The 26,536-nt window shown below is 54.1% G+C and overlaps 1 protein-coding gene across 1 annotated transcript; it reads right to left on the minus strand.

Moving 5' to 3' along the window:
* Positions 1–2,002: 2,002 nt before the first annotated feature.
* Positions 2,003–26,509, minus strand: SASS6 (SAS-6 centriolar assembly protein). The gene is made up of 17 exons (XM_028502812.2): positions 26,223–26,509; positions 20,459–20,519; positions 18,866–18,945; positions 18,365–18,469; positions 17,302–17,473; positions 16,594–16,659; positions 15,726–15,845; positions 12,809–13,000; positions 10,235–10,429; positions 10,043–10,132; positions 9,787–9,966; positions 9,326–9,407; positions 8,469–8,605; positions 5,739–5,867; positions 3,052–3,149; positions 2,247–2,341; positions 2,003–2,148 (listed from the first exon to the last, which is right to left on the minus strand). Exons 1-17 carry the CDS (start codon positions 26,285–26,287, stop codon positions 2,042–2,044), a joined length of 1,974 nt encoding a protein of 657 aa, XP_028358613.1. The 5' UTR covers positions 26,288–26,509; the 3' UTR covers positions 2,003–2,041.
* Positions 26,510–26,536: the final 27 nt, after the last annotated feature.

Here is a 26,536-nt window from a genome sequence, read left to right on the forward strand (position 1 = left end):
TTTTTTTTTTAAACAAAGTGTTGATCTGTGATTCCCTACAGGGCCTGTTGTGGCTTTGTCGCCATCATTTTCACGCAGCAAATCAAAGCTTCACACCTTCTCTCAGAATCCTTCTTTCTTTTCCTTCACTGGAAAAACTTTTGCAGGAAGACAACAAACTGAAAACTTAGCCCATAAGTTAAAGTGATTTTCTAAGCAATGTTGTTGTAGGTCAGTCCTTCTTCCGTTTTTATATACTTTCTACATGTCCTAGTTTCAAAATATTAATATTTACTAACCAAGCTCAGAGTTCACAGAAATACATTAAATGCAACATTTTGATTATTACTACATGTACAAAGTGCATTGCAGAACAATTTCAAATGAAAGTTGAAGAGGCGGGGCAAAGGACCAGCACACTCAGAAGTCTGCATGTGTACCTCTAACGACAGAGAGAAATCTTGGCTGCCTCAAAGCGGTCTCTCTCCTATCTCTGGAAGTTCTCAGCTGTCCGAGTGTGCACATGAAAAAGGGGATCTATGCTTAAAGAAATCTTAAAAAGCTACCGGTATGTCACCTCATCCAAACGCTGCCCATACACTTGCATATACGCATTACACAGTCCTCACAAGAGAGCAGGCTCCACCACCACCAGAGGCTCCTTCCCAGTCCCCTGCGAGTGCTTCCAAGCCACTGCGACCAGCGAGTCTCACCACCGCAGCAGGTCTAACGAGGAGAGAGCGCTGCAGGACAGGTCCCTGCCCGGCAACGGCCACTGAGGCGGCCACCGAAGTGCTCGGCGAGGCCCCGTCAGCACACCTCGCGGTGGCCGGCCGTGTTCCAGGGCAGGCTCACTACAGCTTTGTGAGAAACGAGCAAGACTGTCACCAGGAGGCTGTCGGGACGTCACTAGCGTCCTGAAACGTGTTTCCTCCTCTGCACAACAGGGTCCTTGAAAATACTTTTTTAAAGATGAGATGAAAATGAGCGATATTTGTCAATAAAAAAATGAGTTAGGTGTTTCCTAAGAGAATGCTACTCTACTGGATGGCTGTGAACAAGAGAACACGGGCCCTATGATTCTGGGTGAATTTTTTTAAATCACCTAATTTCTTCCGACTATTCTTACTTGAAACATAAACAATGAGAAAGTTTTAACATCTAAGAGTTGTTTTTTTGCCTGCTTTATTAAACAAACATTAAAATAAACCCATTTTGAAATAAAAAGCAAATACAAGTATATTCATGATGCTCTTTTGTATAGTGCTAATTTTTAAAACAAAATTCCACTAATACAAATTTAACTGCATTAGAAAAGGGTCGAGAAATCCACATGGAAGAAAAAGCAGGTGAGTACAGACGCGTAGGAAGCCGTGAGATCCTACCAACTTTGCAGCTCAAATGACGAAGACACTGCACTTCATCTGGTCATGTAAATACACTGTCCGAGCTATTTTTATAATATATTTATCAAAATCACTCGAGAGTCTTAATAGCTAATTGAAAGGAAAAGACTTGCTATGAAGGAATAATTCATTCAATTTTAGGACTCATCTCATTACTATAAATTATCGATAACAGGTGTGTTAGGAGATGATAATCACCTTCCCTCATAATTCTCAGGCGGCAAATTTCAGACTTGCTCCACTAATGAAAACTACATGGACTATGAGCACTCCTTGGTCCCCTGCTGCGTCTGAGAAGTCCACCCAGAGTCACTATGGTCACAATGTCCCCTACAAAGGCCCCTCTTGCCTTAGAACTTGGAAGAACCTCTGAGGACCAGTCTGACAAAACTCCGGCACCGATGCTCCTTCCCCGCAGGTCCTGAGAAGTGCGCACGCGCGGACCGAAGGACAGACTGAAGAGGTGGCGGGTTGCCTCGCCCCAGGGACCGACCTGCTCCTCTACACGACCCGCCGGCAGCGACAGCCGCACGGAGGACCCACGGCTCCCGCCCACCCCCGTGGGATCTCCTCCGTGCTGCTGGCACCAGGCCAGCCGCCCGCCCGAGTGTCCAGCCCTGGCTAACACTGGGGGGTGGGGGGGGGGGGGCACAGGGCTACGTGCTGGGGGGCTGCCCGGGGAAGTACGCCGAGGGGGCCGGGGCGACCACGGTCGGTTTGGGGCGGGGCTGCAGGGCCCCCAGCGCGCCGTCCCTCTGGTGGTCTGCAAACGAGGACAGAGAGACGGTTCACGTTCACGCCAGCCCCCACCTGCGCTCCCTCCCCCCACAGCAGGGGGGCTGCTTCCAAACGTCGTCTCACCTGGGTCGCCGAAGAGGTTCTGGCTGAGGCCACGCAAAGGAATGCTGTCTTCCCTTTTCTTCAGGTATTTGGGCTCTAGCCCTAAATTTTCACCACTTAGAAAGGAAAACGGTAATTATTTACTTTAACAAAGTCACTTTCTCTTTTAATCCACACACCTACAGTTTTGCTCAAAACAAATCACGTTGCTCACTGATTTCTCTGCGCACGAGCTGAAGCACCCTCCTGCCAGCACAGAGGAGGTCACAGCAGGAAAAGCCAAGCATTCTAGGGGCTGAGGCGGAGTGTGGGGCACGAACACTCCACGAGCACTGTGGAAACACGCATGTGCGTGTCCTGAGAAAATCCGTATTAGCGTTTCCTATTTCGTCCTGTATTTCAAAAGGATGCTTCCCTCGTTCCATAACCGAACGCTCTTCAAAACGTGTGCTCCAAGTGTCGTCACAGACATTAGTACTCCTTGCTCACAACAGGGAATTCTGGGTAGACCAACACCAGTACGGAGTTTCAGAAAACAAGTGTGCCTGCACTCGCGCCTCCCCCTTCTCTCCCGCTCTGCGCAGGGTCCCGTTCCTCTAGCAGAACACGCGGCCCCAGAAACGCGAAGCTCAGTCTAGCGTGAAGCACATGGGGTGGGGGGGCAGGGGGACACACAAGGGCCGGCAGGTGGCCCCGGCTCAGCACGCAGGGAAGCACAGCGAGGGAGCACCGCCGCCCCCAGGCCACGGACACGCGAGCAGGCACATCCTTCCAGGGGACTCTTTCCAGACCGCACACACTGGGCGCGGCGTCGGCCGGCACTTACTTCTCCTTGTCAGCCGAGCAGGCCGCGCTCCCAGTGGCTCCGGCCGGCGCATCCCCCGGGGACCCGCTGGGTTTGGGGAAGTGCAGGTTAAACTGGACCTGTGGGGTGAGAGCACAGCTCTGTGACCAAGTCAGCGGGGGCGGGGTGACCGGCACGGAGACTGCCCGCACGGAGACGACCATGCTTCCCCTCCTCGCCCGACGGCAGACCCCGGGGCCCAGGTCCCACCTCTAGTCCCTAACAGACGCCTCGTGGAGCAGCTCCGCCAGGAGAGCGCTGCCGCCCCGGCCGGGCAGCCGCCGCCCCAGGCGCAAGGTGAAGGGCGGAAACAGGCTGCACACGGGCGCGTGCACACGGGCGCGTGCACGCGAGCCCTGTGGCGTGAGCAAGCACCAAGTGCTGCACCGATGCTTTCACCTCGCGCACGCTCTCCGGGAAGCTTCTTCCCCTCTCGGGAACTCGCGGAGCCCACGCCACAGGTGCTCAGGGACTCCAACCGAGGGCTGGGAGCTGGAACTTTGAGCACTGAGGAGCCATCCAGGAACCCATGCCCAGCCCAAACCAGAACCCTGGCGTGGGCGGTGGAGCAGCACACGCAGGGCAGGGACGACTGTGGCTGTGCGGGCCGCACGCCAGGACCCTGCACATGGATCAGGAAGCCTGCGGTCATTCGTGAGTGACCACGCTCCCGGTCCCAGGAGAGAGATCCTCACCACGTGCACACAGAGAGGAAGGGCACAGGAACACGGTGTCTATTTCTGGTAGAAACTGCTGCTGAAATAGGCACGCCAGGAAGAAACGATGAATGAGAGAGGCGGACGGTGCTGCACTTGGCTCTCCAGTTCGGCATTCCAGGGAGGCCGGCCTGCCTGCGGGAGCTGCACATCTAACGTGGCCAGAGCCAACGCAGACAGGGCTTTTTAAAGCAAGACGAGAGGATTTCCTATTCCTTACACGCACACAGAGGGGGGAAAGTTAAGGAGGAGTGCCGGATAGTAATACACAGTGCCGTTTCTGGCCACCGACCACTCACAACTAGGAAACTGGACAGAGCGAACAAAAGAGCGTTCTCAAGCAGGGACTGCAGGTGGGGCAGGGCCACAAGTGGTGCGGCCCCGAACAACCACACCCACGCCCCCGGGCGTCCCATCCTGCCCGCGGGTGCTCGCGCAGGGGAACACAGAGGCTGCACACGTGGCAGCTGTCTGTGTGTGACAGCCCAGAGCTGAAAGTGACACAGACGTCCCCCACGTGGCCTCTCCACACGAGGGGACAGCAGCGGACCACCAGAAACGAGCTCCCGGCCCTGCACGGGGGCAGAAGTGACGGCTGCTCGCGGTGTGAGCCCCGCACAGACAGTGCGGCGTGGTGGCTGCCCGGGCAGGGCACAGGCCACGGGTGCTGGGGGCAGAGAGTGGACAGTCTGACTGCCGAATGAGCCACGGAGCTGCTTCTCAATCGCAAACTCGCTCCACCTGGGCCGGCGTGGCGGCTTTATGGCATGAAACCGACTCACGCCACCAAACGGGAAACTTAGCAAGGGGAGAATTTCATGGAAGGGGCTAGGTGAGCAAAAGATAATGGAGATGAGTGACAGGGGACATTGAGCGGTGGCCGTCATGGCCCCCGATGGGGGCTCACGGAGGGGAACCTCTTCCTGCCGAAGTCACGGTCAGCCCTCCCCACCTGTCCTGGCTCCCCTTGGACAGTATATAATTTCTAGAAGGCTGTTTAACGTGAGAAGTAGTTTTTAACTCAATCATCATTTTAAAGAAATGACTGATCCTAGGATGCAACCACACTGAGCACATGGGTGTTTGTTAAAAACAACAGTGTTCCCGGAATACGTGCATTTGTTCTCCTTAACCAGCAATGCGGGAAGCGTCAGTGAGGCATCCAAACGCTCCTCACGTAACATCCCCACACGGACCCCGGCTTCCCTCTCGGCTGCCGCAAGGCCCCACGCGCCTGGAAGCACCGAGAAGCAGCTCCGCCCACTGCTCCTCAGGGCGGCCACAGCTGCCACCGAGCTCACAGCAGCATTTCGGAGTCCCCCGTTCCATCTTTTGTAAAACTGTCCTTCCAAGACCGGTGGTCTCCATGGCGCAGGGGACAGTCCGTCTGGACCCGCGGCCGGTCTGGGCGGGCCGCATCCTCCGCTGCGGAAACGAAGCGGGGTGCCCGGGGCGCGGCACAGAAACCTAGGACAGCAGCGACCACGACGGGAAGCACTCACAGGAGCAGCCGCGCGCCTTCGCAGACGAGCTGAGGCCGGCAGCACTCTGGGCCGCGCTCTCCCCGCCAACCGCCCCAGGGGCTGCACGCGGAGTCTGCGCCGGACCCGCCCCCAGACCGCCCCGTCCCGCAGGGGACTGGGGCACAGTCCCCACACCCCCTTGTGGGGAGGCAGGAGCCCCAGCGAGATTCCAGAGCTGCAGGGGCCACAGGCAGACGAATGAGAGAGAGGGCGGTGGAGCGGGAATGAGCAGTCTCAGCAGGCTGACGCGTCACCAAGTGAGCGTGCACCGCACTGCCCCCAGCACAGAGACCCCCCCTGGGCGGTCAGCATCCCCTCACGCGTCACCTGATCCTAGCAACTGACCGGAGGACGCACTTTACAGAGGTAGAAACATCTGTGCGTTAATGACTTGCTATGTTTTCCAAGAGGAAAGGGCGAATGTGCTTGCCTTTGGTCCCGAAACCGGGTGGATGGAGCTTTTGGCAGCTGCGGGGTGCCAGAAGGTGTTCTGGAAGGCAAACGCAGAGGAGCCAGGACAGCCAACCCCGCAGGCTGGGTACGCCACTCTGCCATCGACCTGGGGACAGAAACACGGGGCAGTGACGGGGAGAAACCGGCCTGGAACAGCGCCCACCGCCCCAGAGGTGCCAGCCGGCTCGGGGGAAGTCAGAGGCTCTGTCTCAGGGCCGCACGGTCTCAGAGCGCCACGTGCTCTGTCACGACGCCGCAAGACGCGGCCTCACCGCACAGCATGAGCTGGGGCCGCCTGGGCCTCCAAGCGCAGCCACGTGAGCGCAGCCAAGAGGAGCCCTGGACCGGCCTCCAGCTGCTCACACACACACCTCTGAGGCACCACAGTTCACCCTGGCACCCCCAGTGCCACGGAGGGGGACATGGGGGTGGAGCCATAGGTGCACAGAGCAGTCAGGGGTAAAAGAAAAATCGTTCTCGCCCTGGCAGCGTGGCTCAGCTGGGTTGGAGCAGCACTCGCCAGCTGTGGGGTCGCCTAGGCTGTGGGTTCGACGTTTCTTCTCTCCCCACCTTTCTCTCGGTCTCTCCCCCACTCACCCCGCCTTCCTCTCTCTGAAAATCAATGGAAACATGTCCTCGGGTGAGGACCCCCCAAAAATGTTCCTTCTGCCGGACTGGGTAGAAGCAAGATCAGCACCCTTACACTACGAGATAAGCCTGCTGTGCCAACGGTGACGCCGCCACTGACCAACGCCACGAAGACAGTCCGTTCCGGCCGGGGCCAACCGGAACACGGCCTTAGGTGCTGTGCGTGCCCGTGGGGCACGGCAGAGACACCCTGCGAGCAGCTGTCACCATCCGTGTCCTCCAGCCTTCACTTCAGTGTCGGGCACTTCTTTCCCCGCCCTTCCACCAGGAGAAATGCTTGCCCTTCTTTACACACCAAGTACCGCCCGATTCACCAGGCACTTGACTTTAAACCCCTGCCAGGGCACGCCCGCCAGTGGCTACAGAGTCACGGCTACAGACGCACAAGGTCTGTCCAGGAGGTATCCAGCCACGCAATGTGAAAAATAGAAACATTTACTGAAAAAGATACGACATACATTGTACATCTTCAGTCCCCTCCAAAGCAGGCACCTTGGGACCTCACACAGTCCTCCCAACCCCCATCAGCTGCCCTGTGGTATTTTCCTGAATCTCATCAGTGGTCTGAAATCTCTTCCCTTTCAAAGGTGATTTTGGTTTTGGGAAAAGCCAGCAGTCACAGGGCACCAAATCTGGGCTTTAAGGGGGCAGAGTCACCTGGGTGATACGATGTTTTGCCAAAAAACTCTGCACAAGACGTGATGCATGAGCAGGTGCATTGTCACGATAAAGCCGCCAGTCACCAGCTGCCCACAGCTGTGGCCTCTGAGTCACCCGAACAGTCTCCGCGGAGGAACGTTCAAGCTTGACGCAAATCCTGACGCAGATTTGTTGCTCTACTCTCTCACTTTGAACGCAGCGGCCACACAGTGCACGTGCTCACTCAACGGTGTCTACCGCCCCCACTGACTAGTACAGTGAAGTCATCATTGCTCACACACGTGCATTCCAGTCCACGCTCCTGGGCTGCTGGTCACATCGATGTTGTGCAAACTGTTCCAGTTACATTAACAAAGGCTAGACTTTCCCTGGACACACCTCGCCACACACCTAGCCTGACCACTGCTCCTTACGTCGAGGGAGACCACACACCGTGACGAACCGCGCAGTGTCCCGGTCAGAGCCAGTGACAGGGGCTTCCTGATTGGACTCAGAGCGGCGTGCCGGGTGACTGCAGGGGCACGTGAAGAAAGTGGGGCCTCGCCACGGACTGGACGTCACCGGGAGAGGGCGACGACCGCCCGTGTGTCCGAGCGGCCCTCACCGGACACGGCAGGACAGACGTGTTCAGGCCGAAGCTGCGACTGGGAACGAGGCCCTCGTGGGGCCCAGCGCGGGACGCCTGCGCCCGCGTTTGTGGCTGCGCCACGCCTGCATTTTGGCCTGTGCTCGGACGTGCCCCTGGAGCGGTCTCCTCCTCATCCAGGCCCGGCACAGTCACGGAGCGGGCTTGTCTGCCGCCGCCGCCGCCGTGCGACCTCGCACCGGTCCCACAGGAGGACCCCGAGGCCTGCCTGCGCGAGCCAGGCCAGCTCCCGGCGACACCCGGGGCTCCCTTCCTGCACGGAGAAAGCACGGGATCTGGCCTTGGAAGCTGGAGAGCTTCTACCCACTGCCAGTTCCTCCCAGAACCGAGAGCTGGCGAGCCTGGTGACAGGCCTTTCCTCTGGGTGACAGAACTCCATTTAGGTCCTTCCGTCGTAACTCCCACACCTGAGCCAAACCCTGCTCCGCCCTGAGGCCTCCGAGACTGTGTTTGTGTGCCTGCGTGTGTAAGTTTTCAGCGTCTTTGGCATTGCTTTACTTCATGCTGAATGCTTCCTGCGTGGATTAAAAATCTCACAGGAGTGTGCCCCTGAAATGCAGCCCCCCTGGTACCGGCCAGTGCCCCCGCGTGCCCCACCTCCGGGCAACTGAAACTCAACTCAGTGCGAGTAGCTGGAGGGCCCCAGCCCAGCAGCACCGGCGGCGGAAGTCACGGGGCCTTCGGGGCGAGCTGGGGACACTTTCTGCTCTAGGGGGCTGACGGAGGCCTCTCTCGTCATCACTGCTCGCTTACCGGGTTAGGGCTGGGAGAGAGTCCGCTTCTGACCGGGCCGCCGCTAGCTCGCACAGGCGGGGTGGCAGAGGGCCCCAGCACGTCCTGCCTCCTCACCAGCTGGTTTTCAGTTAGTTCCTTATTTAACCATGTTATTACTTACAGAAGGAAAGAAAAGAAACAAGGTAAAGAATTTTATTACATTATTTTTATTTTCCCTAAAAGTTTTAAACATTTGAAAATTATCTTGAGTTTTCTAAAATTTTAAGTTTTTAATTATCTTATGTCGCAGGAGAACAACATAGGTTAACTTAAATTTTTTATCATTAAAGATTCTTAGGTTGGCAACTGCCCCGCAGAACTCCCACTGCACTGCTGTCTGCGGCGCCACGGACCGCTCCGCGGGCTGCACTGTCCTTTCTGGGGGCCTCACGGTCTGTGCAAGGCTCACGCTCATACCCCACAGCTGGGACCCCAAAGTCCACACTCACATCCCACAACAGCGAATCCAAAGTCCACACTTATATCCAACAGCTTCGAACCCAAAGTTCACACACTCAACACCCAACTGCTGGGAACGCAAAGTCCACACTCACATCCCACAGCTGGGACCCCAAAGTCCACAGCTGGAAACCCAAAGTCCACACTCACATCCCACAGCTGGGAACTCGTAAAACTGTTAGTTAAAGGCACGCAACAATGAAAGAAGATTGAAGAATTTTTAAAGTAAATCATGGTTAATATTTTCAACACTTTCAATTTTGGGTTACTGATGCAGATGACAGGGGTTTTTTTTTTATAACGATGGACTTTCCTAGATTTGTATGATTTCAAGTTAAAATATTTAGGTTAGGAATACAGCAAGGTAACATACTTACACTTTTCATTATTTTTTAGAAGCTGTTTGCTTTCTTCAAGTTTTTGAACTGTAGCTTCTAATTGTTCTTGTAATTTGCATACCTGAAATAGGTCAATCTTCATAGTAAGTATAATAAAGACTAAAATAAAAACCGAAGGAATGTACTGCTATGAGCTGCATGGTTGACCACTCCGAATTATTACTGAGTGGAGGAGCTGGCTCACCTACGTAGTAAAACACAGTGTGCGCACACACACACACACACATGCACACTCAAGGTATCTGAGTCATGGTAACTTTCTTTTCAAACATAAATAAGTAACTTCTGTTGAATCTTGCCATGCTCTTTGAAAAGAACAAAACAAAAAAAGCCAAAGCCATCCTCTAATATAATGAAGGAGAACTTTAAAAAATACATCTGAGGAAAACTGTCGTACTTTACAAATAATCATACATGTCAAAGTATAAAATAGTGGCCACCTCCTGCTCTTTATTCCGGAGAGACTGTCCAACATCTTGTAACTCCTTTTGTTCCTTTTGTAATTTTTCTTCCTTTTCAGCCAAGAGTTTCTCCTGCTGAATGGTAACTGTATTCTTCAGTTTCAATTTACCCATTAAAGTTTTCAGATCCCCTTGTAACTTCTTGATAATTTCATTTGCCTATAAAAGAGCCTCACATGTGTATTTCTACATAATCCAATAAAATATCAATGCTCTTAAATTTTTAAAAACAAACCTTAAGAAGTTCCGCTGATAATGATTTTATGGTAGCTTCAAGTTTTCCTAGTTGTACCTGATTTTTCTCACCATTTTCTTCTAAAACCACCTGATGATATTTTTAAAAACATGAATACTGGGGCACTTGTTTAGGAAAAGCATCCCTCTATAAATATGATCATCGATTTGTTTACAAAATATTAAAATAGACCTTTTGTTCCTGGATTGTATCAAATGCTTCTTTTGTTCTGAGAACAAGCTGGTCCTTATCCTTGATTTCCTGCTCTAGGACAGCCACTTTCGTCTGCAGCTGATTGACGTGCTTTTCCTTCTCGTGGCACTCGGCATCCAGGGCCGTGTTCTCCCTCCGCAGCGACAGCACCTCCTGCTTCGCCCGCTGGAGCTCCTAGGGGAGGCAGAAACTGAGGCGCCACGGAAGAGCCGGGTTGCTGGTCTGGCTGGACACAGAGTCTAAGGGTGAATGTAACTCGTACATTTAGGATGCAGTTGTAAAATACGCTAAAAACTAATTCAATCGCAATAAAGGAAAATAAAACAACCCTGATTCATGAATAAACTACAACTTGAAAAAACTAGCTAACAAGAATTTTCTGAGGTCTTGAAATTTACAGTTTAAAAAATCCACTTAGGTAATAAGTACTAAAGCTGTGACAAAACTCAAAAACACATAAAATTAGTAAGTTGAAAACCCTGTCATTCTACCATCTAAGCAGGGCTCTCCGACTGCCCTTTCTGCATGCCGAACCGCCTGGGAGTTCTAAAAGCCCCTGTACTTGCCTTACCGCGGCGCTCCAGGGCCCGGCCGAGCAAACCCTCCCGGTGGGCCTGCCCTGCCGCCTGGTGCCCTCCCCAGGAGGCTCTGACTTCCTGCGAGGTGCGACCAGGCACCAGGACAACTGGGACCGCTCCCACCGAGTCTACAGACAGCCGCTGAGCACCGTGATCTAGAGGCAACACTGACCCCTGTGGCTTACACACACAGACTATTTTAAGGGCTCCTGTGCAGCTTTATAATCTACCTACTTCATACACACACGTGTGTACGTGTATACATATATGCACATATACATACATGCGACACACACCTTTCCGTGTTAACCTATAACATATATATCTCAAATATCTTTCCATGAAAACAAATATGTTAACATTTCTTTGGTTCACTCTTAAAAGCAAAAATAAGCAAACAACAATTGCTAATTAAAAACAGACTTTAAAAATCCTGGAAGAGATCATTTCCCCATTCACTAATACCAACCCAAATGGTGGTGTAAGGAAGTCCAGCACACAGCACCCCTAGCTAGAATTCGTGTTGAGCAAAAATTTCACCAGACAGTTCTACAGCACTGTAACACGGTGGTTTCAGAAGCGCTGCCTCTGGCATCCGACAGACCTGGATTTGAGTTCTGGTTCCCCAGGAATTCCGTCCTTAGCCTCCCTACAGCTCAGCTCCCTCATTTGCAAAAGAGAAACGATAAACACTTCATAAATGGTTTCATTTAATCTTCCCAAACCCCTTATGTGAACTGCTTAGCATTTTGTCTGGCACACAGTAAATACTCAGTAAATGGTAGCAATTATTAATGTTAGGGCACTAATGCCCAAAAGGTGTAATTTTTACGTAACTTGGGGGTTAAAAAGAAGTTTCCCGAACTTGTTTCACTTCCAGGCCTTACTCGAACCTGGGAAGGAATGTCTCCACCAGACACGATGAGGCGCCCGCCCCGTGCCCACCCAGCCCACCCCAGGGCCGGGACAGACTCTGAGGCGCGGCTCCACAGCAAAGCAGGCGACCTGCCGCCGCACCGGGAAGACTGGGACGTCTAGCTAGCCTAGCTAGCCGCTGGTGTGCCAGGTGGGGGCGGAGGGCGGGCCGCAGACCCCGGCGGGGGGCAGGGGGGGGGGGCAAGACCGATGTGCAGACCCGACAGCCTCGCAGAGTTCCTACGCAAACCAGCCTGGCGACCGGGGGTTGCCAGTCTTGTGAGCTCCAGTGACATGGCGATCTTTTCATCTAAATGTGACAGACTTAAAATCCGCACGTCTTCTGCTAATTTCCTACGACACTAACACACAACATGCTAGGAAGAAGTCTATCCATTGCCAACGCATCGCCGAACGGGCCACCAGAGCAAGTGCTGTTACAGTTTCTCTGTTGTCTGTGAAAGAGGTACCAGTGAATACCGGCAAGTAACGGAGGGCTGCAATCCTCACTCTCTCACTCACTGGCTATGCAACCTTGGGCTAGTTACCTAACCTCCCGTGCCTCAGTTTTGTCACCTGTAAAATGGGCGTAGTAAGGGTACCCACTTTAAAAGACCTGCCACAAGAATTAAATGAGTTAATGTATGTAAAGCACTTAAAGCAGCACCTGGCACACAGCGAGGTGCTGCTCATCAAGCACCCGCCGTTGTCATCACGACGATTCTCATTGTCATCACTGGACACTAAACCTCAGAGTCACGTGGGGTGTTGAACACGCGGAAGGAGAGAACAGCCCCGTCACCACGGAGCCTGAGCTCCTGAAGTGTCTGAAATCGCTGAGGGCTATGCCAAGACTGCTCTCCGAGACCCCGACTACAAACATCCAGGTTCACCTCCACCCAGACTGCAGATCCTCACCGCTTCTGCATCATCTCAACTGACTGCCACACCAGCGAGCCCTGCTGACCCAGAGGACCACCACCCACACGGCACTGAGGTCATCAGACTAGACTGTTCTCTGCAGTGGGGGACGGGGGGCGCCCAGCGCCCCGTGCAATACCTCTTCGACTCCAGAGAGCTTTGCTTTCAGCTCTCGGACGGCGGAGTCCCCTTTGTACCGCCTCTCAGTGAGGTCCTTGTTGGCTGCCTCCAGCTCCGACAGCCTGCTCTGCAGCTGCTGGACGCCGCGCTGGTGGAGCGCCTCGAGGTCCTTCTTCTGCTGCTCGTGCTGCTGCTGGTGCAGAACCTGCGCCTGTCATGCAGTGACACCCAGCGCCAGGTCCAGGAGAGCCGGAAACACAAGCACAGGGAAACATGAACGAGGTCTTAACTGTTCTTCTAGGTGATTATAAGATTTCCCTGTTTTGAAGAGGATCTATCTCCTTTTATTTACTCTATTTTTTTTAATCCTCACCCAAGGAGATATACATTTATTGATTTGTTTATGAGAGAAAGGAAAGCGGGGAGGGGGAGAGAGAAAGACAGAAACATCGATCGGCTGGCTGACCAGGGAGGGATCCAAGGGCAACCCAGGTGTGTGCCCTGACTGGGGAGCGAGCCCGCAACCCCGGGGCACAGGACGACACTCCAACCAACCGAGCGCCCCCGCCAGGGAGAGGAGGGTCTACTTCCAATTACGGATTTCGGGAAGGAGAAGTGAGGTCAGCAGAGGCGTGTGGACCACTACGGTCTCGTGCATGGCCTCTGCTCATCCCACGCCCACACGTGTTCAGACGTGATGGTCTTCAAAAGTTCAGGGGAGAGGAATAGTATGTGACTAAAAAGCAAACTGAAGCTAGTATGGATAGCATGAACCTTTCTGTGTAAAACACATGAGTGTGCACCACTGTGGAACTCCGCAGTGTCAGTCGTCCCCCTTTGTGCAAGTGTGTGTTTACAGTGAAACGGAATCCCGCCCAGACTCGTGAAGTCCACAAGGCGTACGCGTTCGTTCAGTCTCACAGACGGCAGTTACGGTTCATCAGAAGTAAAACTGGAACCAGACAGTGGCTGCGCAATCTCTGGTGCCTGTGCGTGTTACTCCACAAACACAGCCTCGTAATTTCTGTTGAGGAACGCTGCAACGTCCTAAGTACTTTTTAAAGATACACTTTTCTGACTATGAAAAGTCACACACGCCCTTCGAAGCACGGAGAAGGGAATCACCAGTCGCCGACCCCGCGCCCGGGGAGCCGCTCGGCAGACGCAGGGCGCTCCTCTCCAGTCGTGCCCACAGTGAAATCAACACCCCGCCCCCCCCGCACGCACACACACACACACACACACACACACAACTACGCATCTAACAATCAGGGCCGAGCTAGTCACACGATCCAGTCGTGTGTTTTATTCCCTGGCCATCGGCACCGGCTCACGGCATAGAAAGCCCTGTGAGCACAGTGGGGCCGCACGACACTCCACCTTCGCTGCGCCTCACCCCTTCCACTCCTGCCCTTCCGTGGACACGAGCTTCCGACCTGCCACCGCCGCGAAGAGAGCCGCTCACGCTGCTGTGCACAGACATGCACCCAAAACCCAGAGTGTTTCCTCACAGTCAGGCAGAGGTCAGAGACTGTCAACAAACACCAGGCTCCACATGAGTTCCAAAACTGCGTTCCAGCGCTCTACCTCCCGGCCGCCCCCCGCCTCTCTGGGGCACCCCCTCTCCTTCCCCAGGCGCCTTCTCTCTGCCTTTCTCCCTCCTGAGCTCCAAGGGCCCTCCCTCTGCTTCTGTACCTTGTCTCCTGAGCCCACACGGCCCAGCTGGCGCACTCCTTCTACCTCTGTGGCGTTCTAAGTAAACTTGTACTCGTAAAAAAATTAAATAAAAGGTAAAACTTCATGGTAGCTATTCAAAAATTCCCACCACGAGTGCTAAAGTGTCTCTTTCATAAAAGTACCTCTTTGGGAGTTTCACATTACCACGGTAAGAACCCCCTCATTTCTGGGATACGGAGGAGGAGAGGGGAAGGGAGCAGAGAGAGAAACCAGGAGCGGGCCCTGGGAAACGGAGTGCGGCCCGGGAGGAGCAGGCGGAAGGAGGGTCCTGCCCCGAGGTGCGAGCTGGGCCGGCCTCCGCTCGGAGGGCCGGCAGACACACTCAAGGCGGCGGGCACCAAAGGCGGTCTCGGCAGAAGAAGGATTCATCCCAGGGATCACCAGAGTTTTGGAGTCTTTGTTTAAAAAACGCCAAATGAGGGACAGAATTACAACATCTGTATTTTCCACTTTACTTCGGATGTTCCGAAATACACGAAAGCTGTAAACCCACCGCCCACAGGATCTCTCTCAGCGAGCAGAGCAGAGAGGCGTGGCCGTGCAGTCCAAAGGGCGGGGCCACAGTCCGATCAGAAATGCGGTCAGGAGCGCAATCGAACCCTTCGGGCACTCGGAGGGCGAGGCATGCATGACCCAGGAACATGTTACATGGGTACACCGCACCCTCACTTGTAAAAACAGAGCATGTTCACTGCAGTACATGTGCAATAACTGAAATGTCGAAGCACTTAAATGTCTACCAGCTGGGTGAGCGGTTACATAAGTTGTCACATGCAAATACCACGGAGCCACTGAAGAGGACGTCCGAGCGGACAGAGAGCGGTGCCACGCCGCCCTGCTGGACTGGACGGAAGAGACCTGCAGTCAGAGCCCGGGGCTCGTCAGCGTAAGACAAAACCAGGCCCAGCGTGTGCGCACGTCCATCGGCAACTACATGTAACTTGCATATTTCAAGCTGCACAAATACGAAGAAGTATTGGTAAATTGTGTACTATTTACAAATATGGAGAAAAGTCTGAAAAAGCCCGCGTAGGTATTTGGAGACTATCTCCGGGTGGAAAGACTTGGAAGGAGAGACTTAATGTTGTAGACATCTGCAACGCCTGGACATTTTAAAGCAAGCTCGCACTATTTTCACAACGAACAAAACGACTAAGAGCAGGAACACAACAGCCTCCGGTTTCTTCCGCTGTCCGTACCTGCAGGGCCTTCTCCTTCTCGCTGGTCAGCTCCTGAGAGTGCTTACTCGACAGCGCCGCCGTGTGGGCGGCCCATTCGTTCCGCAGCTTATCTAGTTCTTGGATCTTCTCTGACAACGTCTGCATCAGAGTTCAACAGAGTGTTAAAAGTCTCCTGAACAGGTCGTTAGGTTAGAACAGAGCGGTATTCACAAGGATAGTAAAGACAACGGAATCACAGCTTTTCAAGGCACAGTTAAAGTATTCGGAAAATACTAAATACTCAGGGAACTGAGATTAGAATAACAGCAGTTTCAGATCTACAACGGCCCACCAGTCAAGCTTGTCTATCCTTGGCCTTTTGGCTAAACCCGGCTCCTTACCACCCCACCCGCTCCACTGGCATGAAGACCAGAGAAAGCACCCCGGGGGCAGCCAGGCGGTCAGAGGGGCAGCCCACTGAACACGGAGGCCCATGGCGACATGGGTCCCCAGGCTGGGCCCTGCTGTGCAGGGCAGTGGACTGTCAGCTGCTCCGACCCTCAATTCCAAGGACCAGGAGCCAAAAGGAAGTAGCTGCGGCTGAAATAAGAAGCCTACCAGAGGGGTTAATCCCACACACTGCAGAAGGGAGACAAAGGGTTACGAGACAGGCCGTTTCCGACGAGAGGAACGGGTAGGCGAGGGAGCGGACCCCACACACGACCTGTCTAGTGAAGGCCTCTGCTGGGGAAACAGGTGTCTGGGCACAACAAAGTGTCACCGAGGGACGCAGCAGGTAGGATACTAACTGGCAGGGGATGAGCACACAGAAGCCTGGATGAGATCCAAGAGGCGGTTCAGAGCCAATGTCTGGATGGCTTACAGAGAAAAATGAAGCCCGAGTTACCTTTTGTGTGAAATTCAGTTGCCTAGTAACGTCCTCTAGTGACTGCGTCAATGATAATTTTTCTTCCTGTTTATAAAATAAAATGATGTCGCTCATCATTGAATGTAACCGCCCGTCAGCGTGCTGCTCCAACTGCAGCGCGGGGCAGCATCGCCCGCCCGTGGGAGTCTGCCGGAAGCGCAGCATCTCCGGCCCCACCCAGGCCTCCCGAGGCAGGACCTGCCGTGCCGGCTGACCCCAGAAGACCCGCGTGCCGTTCAGCTCGGCCCACGCGGATCTGCAGCAGCGCCGGACCCGGAGACTCTGAGAACTCGCAAGGCGGCCCGCGGTTCCTGCGTGCCCTCCGCCTCCCACAGCTCCAGGGCGCTCGCTGTGTGGTCGTCAAGACACTTCCACGTACTTTATTTCATCTGAGACAGGCTGCACATTTCTACGCCTTCCCATAAGCTGACGAAGCCCGACACTGGGAGTGCAGGCGACCTGCCCGAGACCACAGGGAATTAGTAAAAGCCTGGACCTAAGGTTCAGTTCCTGGTCCAGTTCCACCCTCGTACCGTGAGTAAATGAGAAATAAACTCGTTGCGTGTTATAAAAATGTACTGGACATCTGTATTCAGAAAACCAAAACTAAACTGATACAGCTCTTCAGTGACTGATCTGAGTCCTTTGGTCGTTATTTTAAAAGAATAACTTAAGTTTTAACCTTACCTTGCTACATTTCAAACAGCCTGCTAAAAACTTCTTTATTTCCACATCATTCCCAGGTAACAGTTTTAGTGAGAGGTGCGTAAGATGCTTAAAAGGGTTCGTCTCCACCACGTTTAAAAGGGCAGGAGAATTATCCAGAGCAGCGGCTGCAGAAACTAACTGCAGCAGGAACCTTTGGAAAGAAAAGGCCACACTGTGACACGTTCCTGACGGACGCAGGAAAACGCCCCCACTGGATCCTGAGCTCCGTGACATCGTGAGCCGAGCCAACGGGTCGCCAGTGAGCGAAGACCAGGGAGAGGGGCGCACTGAAATCAGAGGGGCCGGCACGAAAGGCCTCCTGATGGTAGGACTGGGCACAGCGGTGCAAACAGCAAAACATAAACTGGACAAGAAGAAACACTGACTGAAACACAGTCAGTGTCCGCGAGTTCACAATGACAGGTGAGGAGACAAAGCAACAAACTAAAATTAAAAACAAGCCAAAAACCTACTGAAACCACAAAAATAACTACAATAACAACTGCTTACTCTGAAAGTTGACAATTTAAAAGAGTTAAGCTTTTATCTCTTCCTATATGAATTTTCAGAGTAATCAATCACCCTAATTGATGAGGGTAATTTCTTTTTATTATACTAATAACCCGGAAAGCACAGAATCAGAGAAGTGTAATTTCTTGGTCCCTCGTGGCGTGACTGAGTCGGCCCACGACCTCGCGGCAGAGCCCCGCTCAGAGGCCGGCGCACGCGGCCACGCGGGGTCAGGCAGAGCCCTCCGGACCTCAGCGCACATGCGCACAAGCTTACGCGGCCTCCTCCCAAGTCCACGATAAAACACATGCTTGATGCTACTAAATAGTTCAAATAACTTGATGGCTTTGTCAACATGTGAAAGTTAAGGGTCAACATTTCTGATTTTAACGGTGAGATTAATTAAGGATTTAGCAGAGCCCCAGTCCCAGGTCTTAAAAAGGGCAGGGGCGAGGCGGTGCAGCCACCGCGTCACAGAGAGGCCCCGCCTCCGGAGTCGGTGCCGGGGCGGCGCTCTCTCTCGGGGGCTTACCTCGGGGTCTCTTTGGCCTGCTCCTGCGTGCACTGCTGGAGGAGGTCTATGAATTTCTGCGGGAAAGCTAGGAAGTCTACCAAAAGACCTTGCTGGAATTTTAAACTACGTGGAAAACAGGAGAAATCATTTTTAAAAAATGTAATTACGATCTTCAATTACAATTAACACCCTGAAATATCATTTTTTACTTACTGAACACCCACAATCAAGAAATAAACTAGAAAACTTTGATTTCTATAAAATGTATTCAATGGGAGGAAAAAAGTCAATAAGCTTAGCTAAAGATCTAAATTTCTGAGCTATTTTAGCAGAACATTCAATCTATGAGATACTTACTTTCAAAAACATTCTGGATGATTATAAATAGCCCAGTGTTCTCCCAATACCAAAATGGTCCTAGGTGTGTTTCAAAGAGAATAGTACCAAAGACATTCATGAAATCAAAAAACTTACTTTTCCCTAGATTAAATATAAGATCAAAAAGATAAATTCAGTTACCTCTGAAAATCTTCCTCAGATATAACAAGGTTATACAGGAAAAATGGATCAGTATCATCAGTCAGACGAATAACTAAATCCTAAAAGAAAGATTATTTTTTAATGTTTTTAAAAATGTTTTTGGTAGATGCAGTTTTTAGAGGGGTGCGTGGCACCGCCCGCGGCACCCACGTGCCGACACCACAACCCTGCTCCCCTGCGCCGCCGGCTCTTCCGGGGTCGCGCAGGCCCAGAGCCGAGAGCAGAGGCACCGGGTCTGCTTCCCGGGAGCCGCGCGGGGCCTCCCAAGTTAGTGAGCTGCTAGGGGCTCCGAGCCGGGGAACAGCGCGCCCCAGCGGAGGAGCAGGAAAGTGCCTTTGGTGCACTGGGATTCTATGTCAAAAAAACATCACATTCGATCATCTTTCCAGTGTCCTTCAAGCTAACTGTCCGGCAGTTCACAAGTGGCAAATGCATCGGCAGAAATGACAGTCGCCCGCCAGAGGAGAAAAGGAGCACCTGTCTCTCCGGCAGAGGACGGGGATCAGGTGACCGCTGCCAGGGCTTCTTCCCCAGAGCCTGCTGCTCCCACCTACTCCAGATGGCCCGGCGGGGGGAGCCATCTGTGTTCAAAAGGACCTCAGCACCCCCCGTAAAGGTAAAGACTCCGTCCAGAGACAGCTGAGAGTGCGGCAGTTCCTCCCGGCGGCAGAAGCCCACAGGTAAGTGCACGGAAGTTACGTGCGCCAGGACATCCGTGTCGGGGAGACGGGCAGCGCAACAAGGTGATGAAGGATAACAAGGAAACACGCGCTTGGGTTATCAGTGAGGCTCCACTTGAAGTAAAATGTACTTGTGGCTCTGAGGAACTACTAGGGGTCCCACAAAAATCTAAACCACTCGTGAGTGGAGCTGGAAAATGAGGAGGGACGCAGCAGACAGGAATAACATGTAAGAAGTACAATATCTCTCCCCCAAACTGGCAACCTGGGTGTTGGCCCGCCTCAGAATGCCCTGACCTTCTAGCGGCTGCTACCGAGGGACTTCTTTGGATCTGTCCCAAAGGGCTAGTCCAAGCTGAAGCTGCTGCTGCTGCCGCCACCAGGCCCCGGGACACGAGGGCAAGCCACGCCAGAGAAGACGCACGCTCTGCGGCTCAGCCCCTGTCCCGTATCCGTGTCTCTGTTTGTGACGCACACGGGTGAAATCCAGTGAGATCATACGCTGACATGCCTCTCTTCAAAAGGCAGAGTCAAAGGTTCAAGAACACCTCCTGGCAGGGAATCAGGTCGCTCTGCGCTCACAGGTCCGCCCTGGAGTGCCAGCTCTACGGGGCGGCAGGAGGCAGCCCAGCAGCATCGTGAGTGCACCAGTCCCCACCCCCATCCTTGCACGCTCGAGGAACACACAGTGTCACAGTCCCTCAGTTGTTATTTCAGCAGATTAAGCCCCCCACCCCAGATCTGCAGGTTACAAAATAGCCCCAAGTTAAAAGCAAGCGGGGGGGGGGGGGGGGGGGGCGGGGGGGGTAATGAAAGATGTCACATGTTAAAGAACAAATGATTACCTACAATGTAACAGCCATTACCGAGTTTCAAGGAAGTGCATACCGACCTTTCTGTGCACTGGGTTAGACACGGACTGCAGCTCGATGCTCACTCTAACGCTCACTCTCCTGCATGGAAGACAAGCCCAGGCGTCAGACAGTCGCAGGAGACAGTCGCATGAAACGCGTTGTCGCTACCGCTCGTATTAACTCCACGGGCTCCCACAGCGGTCCCAACGAGGAGCGGCTGCGAGAGCACCCTGGACTTGAAGGTCCAGCCCTGGTCCTCCTGCCACTAAGTGGGAGTCAGGTCTCTAGCCCGAGGCTGCGCTGCTCTCCCTCGGGAAAGGGGTTGCTGTGAGGACCGAGAGGGCGACGACGGTGCGGGAGGCGCAGCACTGGCTGCAGGTAACCGCCCCGCCCTGACTCTGGGACGGCAGCTGCTGAAGGGTACAGCGTCCATCACACAACTTTCCACACTTAAGACATCACCCACTCAAACCGCCCAATGCTTCATGAGAGAGTCCACTTGAAATACTTACAATGTGAAGCAATACTGAAATACTGAAATGCTGAGTCCAGGAACAAGGTAACATATTCCCTCCCATCACACACACCAAATGTTTCTTTTCAGACCCTCAAAGCACATCTGCTCAGCATACTCTCTGCAGTATTCCCCAGCAGACTGTCACGGAGTGGCTGCCATCCACCTCGTCCCAGCATGACTCCACGCCCGACAGGGAAGAAATCACAGCTCCCCACGTTCTGCACTGCACCCTGGAGAACCCAGCACCAAACACAGGCATGTAGACAAAGGTGCTCATAAACATTCATCAAATTGAACAAAGATGTTTAAATAATCAGGAAATAAAGGGAAAATGGTGGAAAATCTCTACATAAGTGGCTCTCAGACAATTCTGCCAAAATTAAAGACTAGTAACAAAGGAACGGCAAAGAAAACGAACGGAATCTGTCCAGTCCTGAGTTACTCTTCTCAAGGTGTGTTTCCAACCTTCCCACGTCCTCCCACCACCCGCCCGCTGCACAAACAGAAAGCACAGGCACAGAGCTGCGTGCGGCCGGGGGCCTGGTGACAGCTGACCAAGGCTGGAGTCCAGAGTGAGTGTCCATGCCTGACGGGTGACTTTACATCGGTTTACAACACGTCCTCTCGGTTAGGTTTCTGACTGCATGCGGAACTGGGTGCTAACACTCAGCTCCACTTAGAGGGGTGCATGGCACCACCCGCAGCACCCACGAGCCGACATCACAACCCCGCTCCCCGGCGCCGCTGGCTATTCCGGGGTCGTGCAGGCCCAGAGCCGTGAGCAGAGGCACGGAATCCGCTTCCCGAGAGCCGCGCGGGGCCTCCCAAGTTAGTGAGCTGCTAGGGGCTCCGAGCCGGGAACAGCGTCCCAGCGGAGGAGCAGGAAAGTGCGGGCCGGCCCGCTGCACTGTGACTCCAGGACAGAAGGTCACCACGACCTGTGTCTGTTACCTGAAAAGGGACAGGCAGCACTGGTGAACTCCACAAAAATAGGAAGAATTCTCTTTAAAACGACAGAATGTTCTGCTTCTGTTTTTCCAGTATCTAAAGCAATATACGTGAAACAGCCCGGATTCCTACTCCAAATCCACCTAAATCGAGCCTTCTTGGGGGAAGAGCACCTTTCGACCTCCGCCTCTGTGAGACACGCGGACTGCGTTGGGTTTGTGAGGGCCTCCCCGGCTCCACGGCGCCCGCAGGGCTGGCTTTCGGACCTCCGGGAGTTTCCTTCCGGTACGAGCTGCCGTGGACGCATGACACTGGCTAACGACTCGTCTTCCAAGCCCTCTTACACTTGCTAAATGTGTAAAAAACATTCAAGCAGCACCCACCTCCTAAAATATTCTTTACGTACTACCAGAAGAAGTATATTGCTATGGCAGTTTTCCCATCACATTAATGATTCTGGCGCACCTGCTCCCAATGCTCGTGTGCATGAGACGCTGGGAGAAAAAGAGGAGGAAAGACCTGCAGGCCGAAGCACTCCCCATGTCTATGTCACCTCCTCCCCGCGCCGTATCTTGTAGAAAAACCCGAGCTTTCAGACACACTATCTGAAATCAGAAATCTTTTTATTTTTATTGATTTTTAGAGAGAGGAAAGGAGAGGGAGGGAGGGAGAGAGAGAGAGAAATACCGATTTATTGTTTCACTCATCCATGCACTCCTTGGTTGCTTCTTGTAGGTGCCCTGACCGGGGATTGAACCTGCAACCTTGGTTGGATCAGGATGACACCCCCGAGCTCCCTGGCCAGGGCCCGAAATCAGAAACCTTATTTCTTCCATTGTAATGGTTAATGTCACAGGAACATTATAAAATAAATCAACAAAAATGCCATTTTTCAAAATAAGTGTCACACTGTGAACAATGCACAATCTATGTAAACACCTTCCCTGTCGGTTAAATCTGGCACCAGCAGACCTGGGCGCCAGCCCCGCTCTGCCACCTAGAAGCTGTGACCTTCAACTCTCCAGACAAACGAACAAGAGCTACTGTGCGCAGGTGCTGTGCCGGGAGCCAGGGATACGAACAGAAGTCAACACGGCCGAGCCCTCCAGCTGAGACCCGATGCAACGACTACCCCAGATCTGCTTCAAGAGAGGGGCGGGGAGGGCCACTAACATTTACTGAGTCCCTGCCAGGCCCTTCAAATCCATCTTGTTGCCTAACAATGACCATCTCGTTAGGTAAATATTTACTTCTGTCCCACAAAGGAAGACTCGAGGCAGTTTCCAGCCAGGTCAAGGCCACACTGCAGAGCCCAGACCAGAGCTCCGACGTTTCACCCACGCCCAGCCACCTGGCAAATGCGTAAGTCAATTCGTCTCCAGTAGGCAGCTTTGGAAAGAGCCCTAAGCTGACGCTGACGGGACTGAACACAGACCCTGACGGCGAGGAAAGAGAAAGCACTGGAGGCGGAGGGAGAGCAGGGCTGGAGGCGAGGGAGGGAGAGAGTCCTCCGGTGTGGCACCTGCGGGTGGGGGAGAGGAGCTCAGGAGACCAGGGGGACAATGCAGGCGAGTGTCAAATCCGGGACTCAGCCTTTTCCCCAGCTCTGCCCCAGCCTCCTCTGGGCGCTGCCAGCGCCTGCCTTCACCTGAGCTGCCTCCTTCCCGGGAACGTCAGCACTGTTGCCAGCGTCACGCATCGACCACACGGCAACACGCTACGGCTGGGTGAGCGCTCACTAAGCTCTGGGCCCTCGCAGCCCTAGGCACTCCCCTACGCGCCAACTCACTTCACATCCCAGGAATCCCGTGAGGCAGGTGCTTTCACCATCCATTTGAGGATGGGCACAGAGACGTTAGTTTGTTTAAAAGCACAAAAACAAACAGTCGGTGAGTGGCAGCCCTGCGATTTAAACCCAATCAGACCAAGAGCCTGCAATCCCGCATGCTCCGCCACCTCTCCAGGGGGACTCTGTGTTTCCCGTTGGTGCTAAAGGGCCAGTCCCTCGGGGCCCAGGATGGACATAGTTTGTCCTTGTTGCTGGGGGTGGGGCCAGGAGGCAGGAAGCTTTACAGCCTTCCCATTCGGGACAGGTCCTGGTGCTTAGTAGGCCTCCATAAATGTATGTGCACAGTGGAACTGGCCCTGAATACCTAACTAGAGTCTGCAGTTTTTCCCCACAGGGCAGGGGTCAGCAAACGTTCCCAGTAAAGGGCCAAGGAGTCAAGATTTGGGGCTGTGCAGCCATAGGCCTCTGTCACAGACACTCCTCTCCGCCCTGGAACGTAAGAGCAGCCACTCTCACTCCTTAGCAAAGGAGAAAGGCTGCGCCCCGGTAGAACTGGATCACAACAGTAGGCTGTGAGTGGGCTTCTGGCCCATGCGCTCCGGTATGAGGACCGATTGCAGGTGACCGGAAAGGTCTCTAAGCAGGAGTGAAATAGGTGAAAGTGGTGTGCCTTAAAAGGCAAATACGATGGTAAATGCTGACCAAAAAAAAAAAAGAAAGAAAACAAAAACAAAAACCTGATTTGTTCTGAATGAAATGACAGCAGCCAGAGAGAAAGAGATGGGAGGGCGGAGCCAGCTGACCCGAGGCTGCTGGACCTCTGGACCCGCTTCCAGGCACCTGGGCTGGCTGTCCACCCCAGGAGTTCCGCTCACCTGCAAGGTCCCCAGGCTGCCGCCCCAGCTAACCCATGGGAGACACCTCCTCGCGACTCCGCCCCAGCCCAGAACCCACTGCCTCACCTTCTCCCACCCCCTTGTCCAGAGCCAGTATAAACCTTTTCAACACAACTTACAACTGCCCCCCCCCCCCCCCCTTTAAAACACGGTGACGCCAGGATGGCTTTTCCACAGGTGCTCGCCGCTACAGGTAAATTAGGTTTCACGTCCCAGAACCACCTGGCCGTCTCCCCACTCCCCCACCCTGCAGCAATGGCCCAATACACACTTTATTCTTAAAAAGCCTTTCAGCTGTGGAAGTTAAAATTTGCTAACGCAAGGAGAGGGAGAGGAGCTAGGAGTTTCCACGTTGGCATCAGAAATGGCGCCCCCACCTTTCATCTCTCTCTAATCCTTCTAGAACGGCGCTGTGTCCAACAGAGACAGAACGGGGCCCACGAACATGAGCCACGTGGGTCATTTTACGTTTTCTAGAAGCCACATGAAATAAATAGGAAGAAACAGGTAAATTACTTGAGCAATATTTTACTTAAACCCAATATACCCCAAATATTGTCTTAACATACAAAATCAGTATAAAAGTGGAGACATTTTACATTCTTTTTTTTTTCCCCATGTGAAGTCTTCAATGTCCAATGTGCATTTTGCTCTACGGCACATCAACCCGGACGAGCGCCCACCCCAACACCCAGGAACCACACGCGGCGGAGGGGACACAAGGACCGCGGGAACCGGCCCCCAGACCCCGGTGCGCAGCTGGGCCCCGGTGCCTTCTCCGTGCCCGCCTTGCCGACAGATTTCGAACGAATGAAACCACACACCCGTCTCACATCACCCAGCACTTCGACGTCCGCGCTCCCCACGCCACCCTTGCACCCTGCACCCTCCGAACAACCCCGTGCGCGGGCACGTTACTGTCAGTTTTGCGAACGCGAAGCCACCAGCCAGCCAGTGGGGGCGTGGAACCGAGACAGAACGGCAGGTCCCTAACTGCTGGGCCCACCGCCCTCCTTCAGCGCCGCGTCCTCAGTGGAAGTTGTCCCTGCTTGTGTCTGTGCGGTGGGCCTTTCTTTCGTTCCCTCCCCACGGGACAGTCCACCCCACGGAGACAACGCCCGAAGTCCTGACACGGCGGCCCCCGGGCCCTGCCAGGCGTTTTGCACGCCGGCGACATTTCCTGGGTGGATCAGAGACATTTCTAGCTGCCTCCTATTGTTTTCAGCCCGTGAGACGTCATTTAATGTCTAGGAAATGGGAAGGGGCAATACACCGTAAGGCTGACTTTTCTGAAGGCGAAACTCAAATGGACTTCCAACAGAATCCAAGGCTGGAGACCAAGCCTGAGGGCCAGCGCCGGGCCTCGCTCCCATCTGTCAAAGCTGCGCGTGGGGCTCCACCCTCCACGGCGGCCACGCTAACTCGGGGCGCGTCAGCTCCCCAATTCCTCGACCCCTCCCCTCCGCGTCCTCGGCAACGGCCGCTCGGTGAGACCGGGCACCCTGCGTCCCAGCCGAGCCTCCCTCTGCGTCCCGGGGAACGCGGGCCCGTCACCCCGCCGAAGGCCAGAGTCCACGGGCCGGGGCCGCCATCTTCCCCCTCAGCCCGACCCCCAACCGCCACCCGCCGGCACCCGGGAACGCGGGCCTTACCTCTCCTCGCAGTCTCTGCACTTGACCTGCAGCGGGACGAGCTGCTGGAACAGAACCTGGCTCATGCTGGACCGCTGCCGCGCCGCTGTGCACAACGCCCAACAGGCCGGCACCGCGGCACTGGTGCGAGCGGCGAGCGTCCTGGCCCCGCTCAGTTTGAGTTTGGCGCTCGACTTCCGCTGAGGGGGCGGGGAAAAGAAACAGACTGAAGGCAAAGGTGGATTGGGCCTCGCCAGCCACCGTCGGCTTCTTCCGATTTCGCGCGGGGCGGGGCGAGGAGAGCGGTAGTTCCGGGCTCCCGTCTGCGTGGCGGA

This window comes from Phyllostomus discolor, chromosome 14, assembly GCF_004126475.2.
Source record: "Phyllostomus discolor isolate MPI-MPIP mPhyDis1 chromosome 14, mPhyDis1.pri.v3, whole genome shotgun sequence".
In the NCBI taxonomy this organism is placed as follows: Eukaryota; Metazoa; Chordata; class Mammalia; order Chiroptera; family Phyllostomidae; genus Phyllostomus; species Phyllostomus discolor.

Coding starts and splice junctions, on each gene's coding strand:
- SASS6 (XM_028502812.2), bottom strand. CDS start 26,287: ATGAGCCAGGTTCTGTTCCAGCAGCTCGTCCCGCTGCAGGTCAAGTGC. Junction 9,408..9,786: donor TCCGGAATAAAGAGCAGGAG/GTGGCCACTATT, acceptor GACCTATTTCAG/GTATGCAAATTACAAGAACA. Junction 2,342..3,051: donor TGCTCGGCTGACAAGGAGAA/GTAAGTGCCGGC, acceptor TTCCTTTCTAAG/TGGTGAAAATTTAGGGCTAG.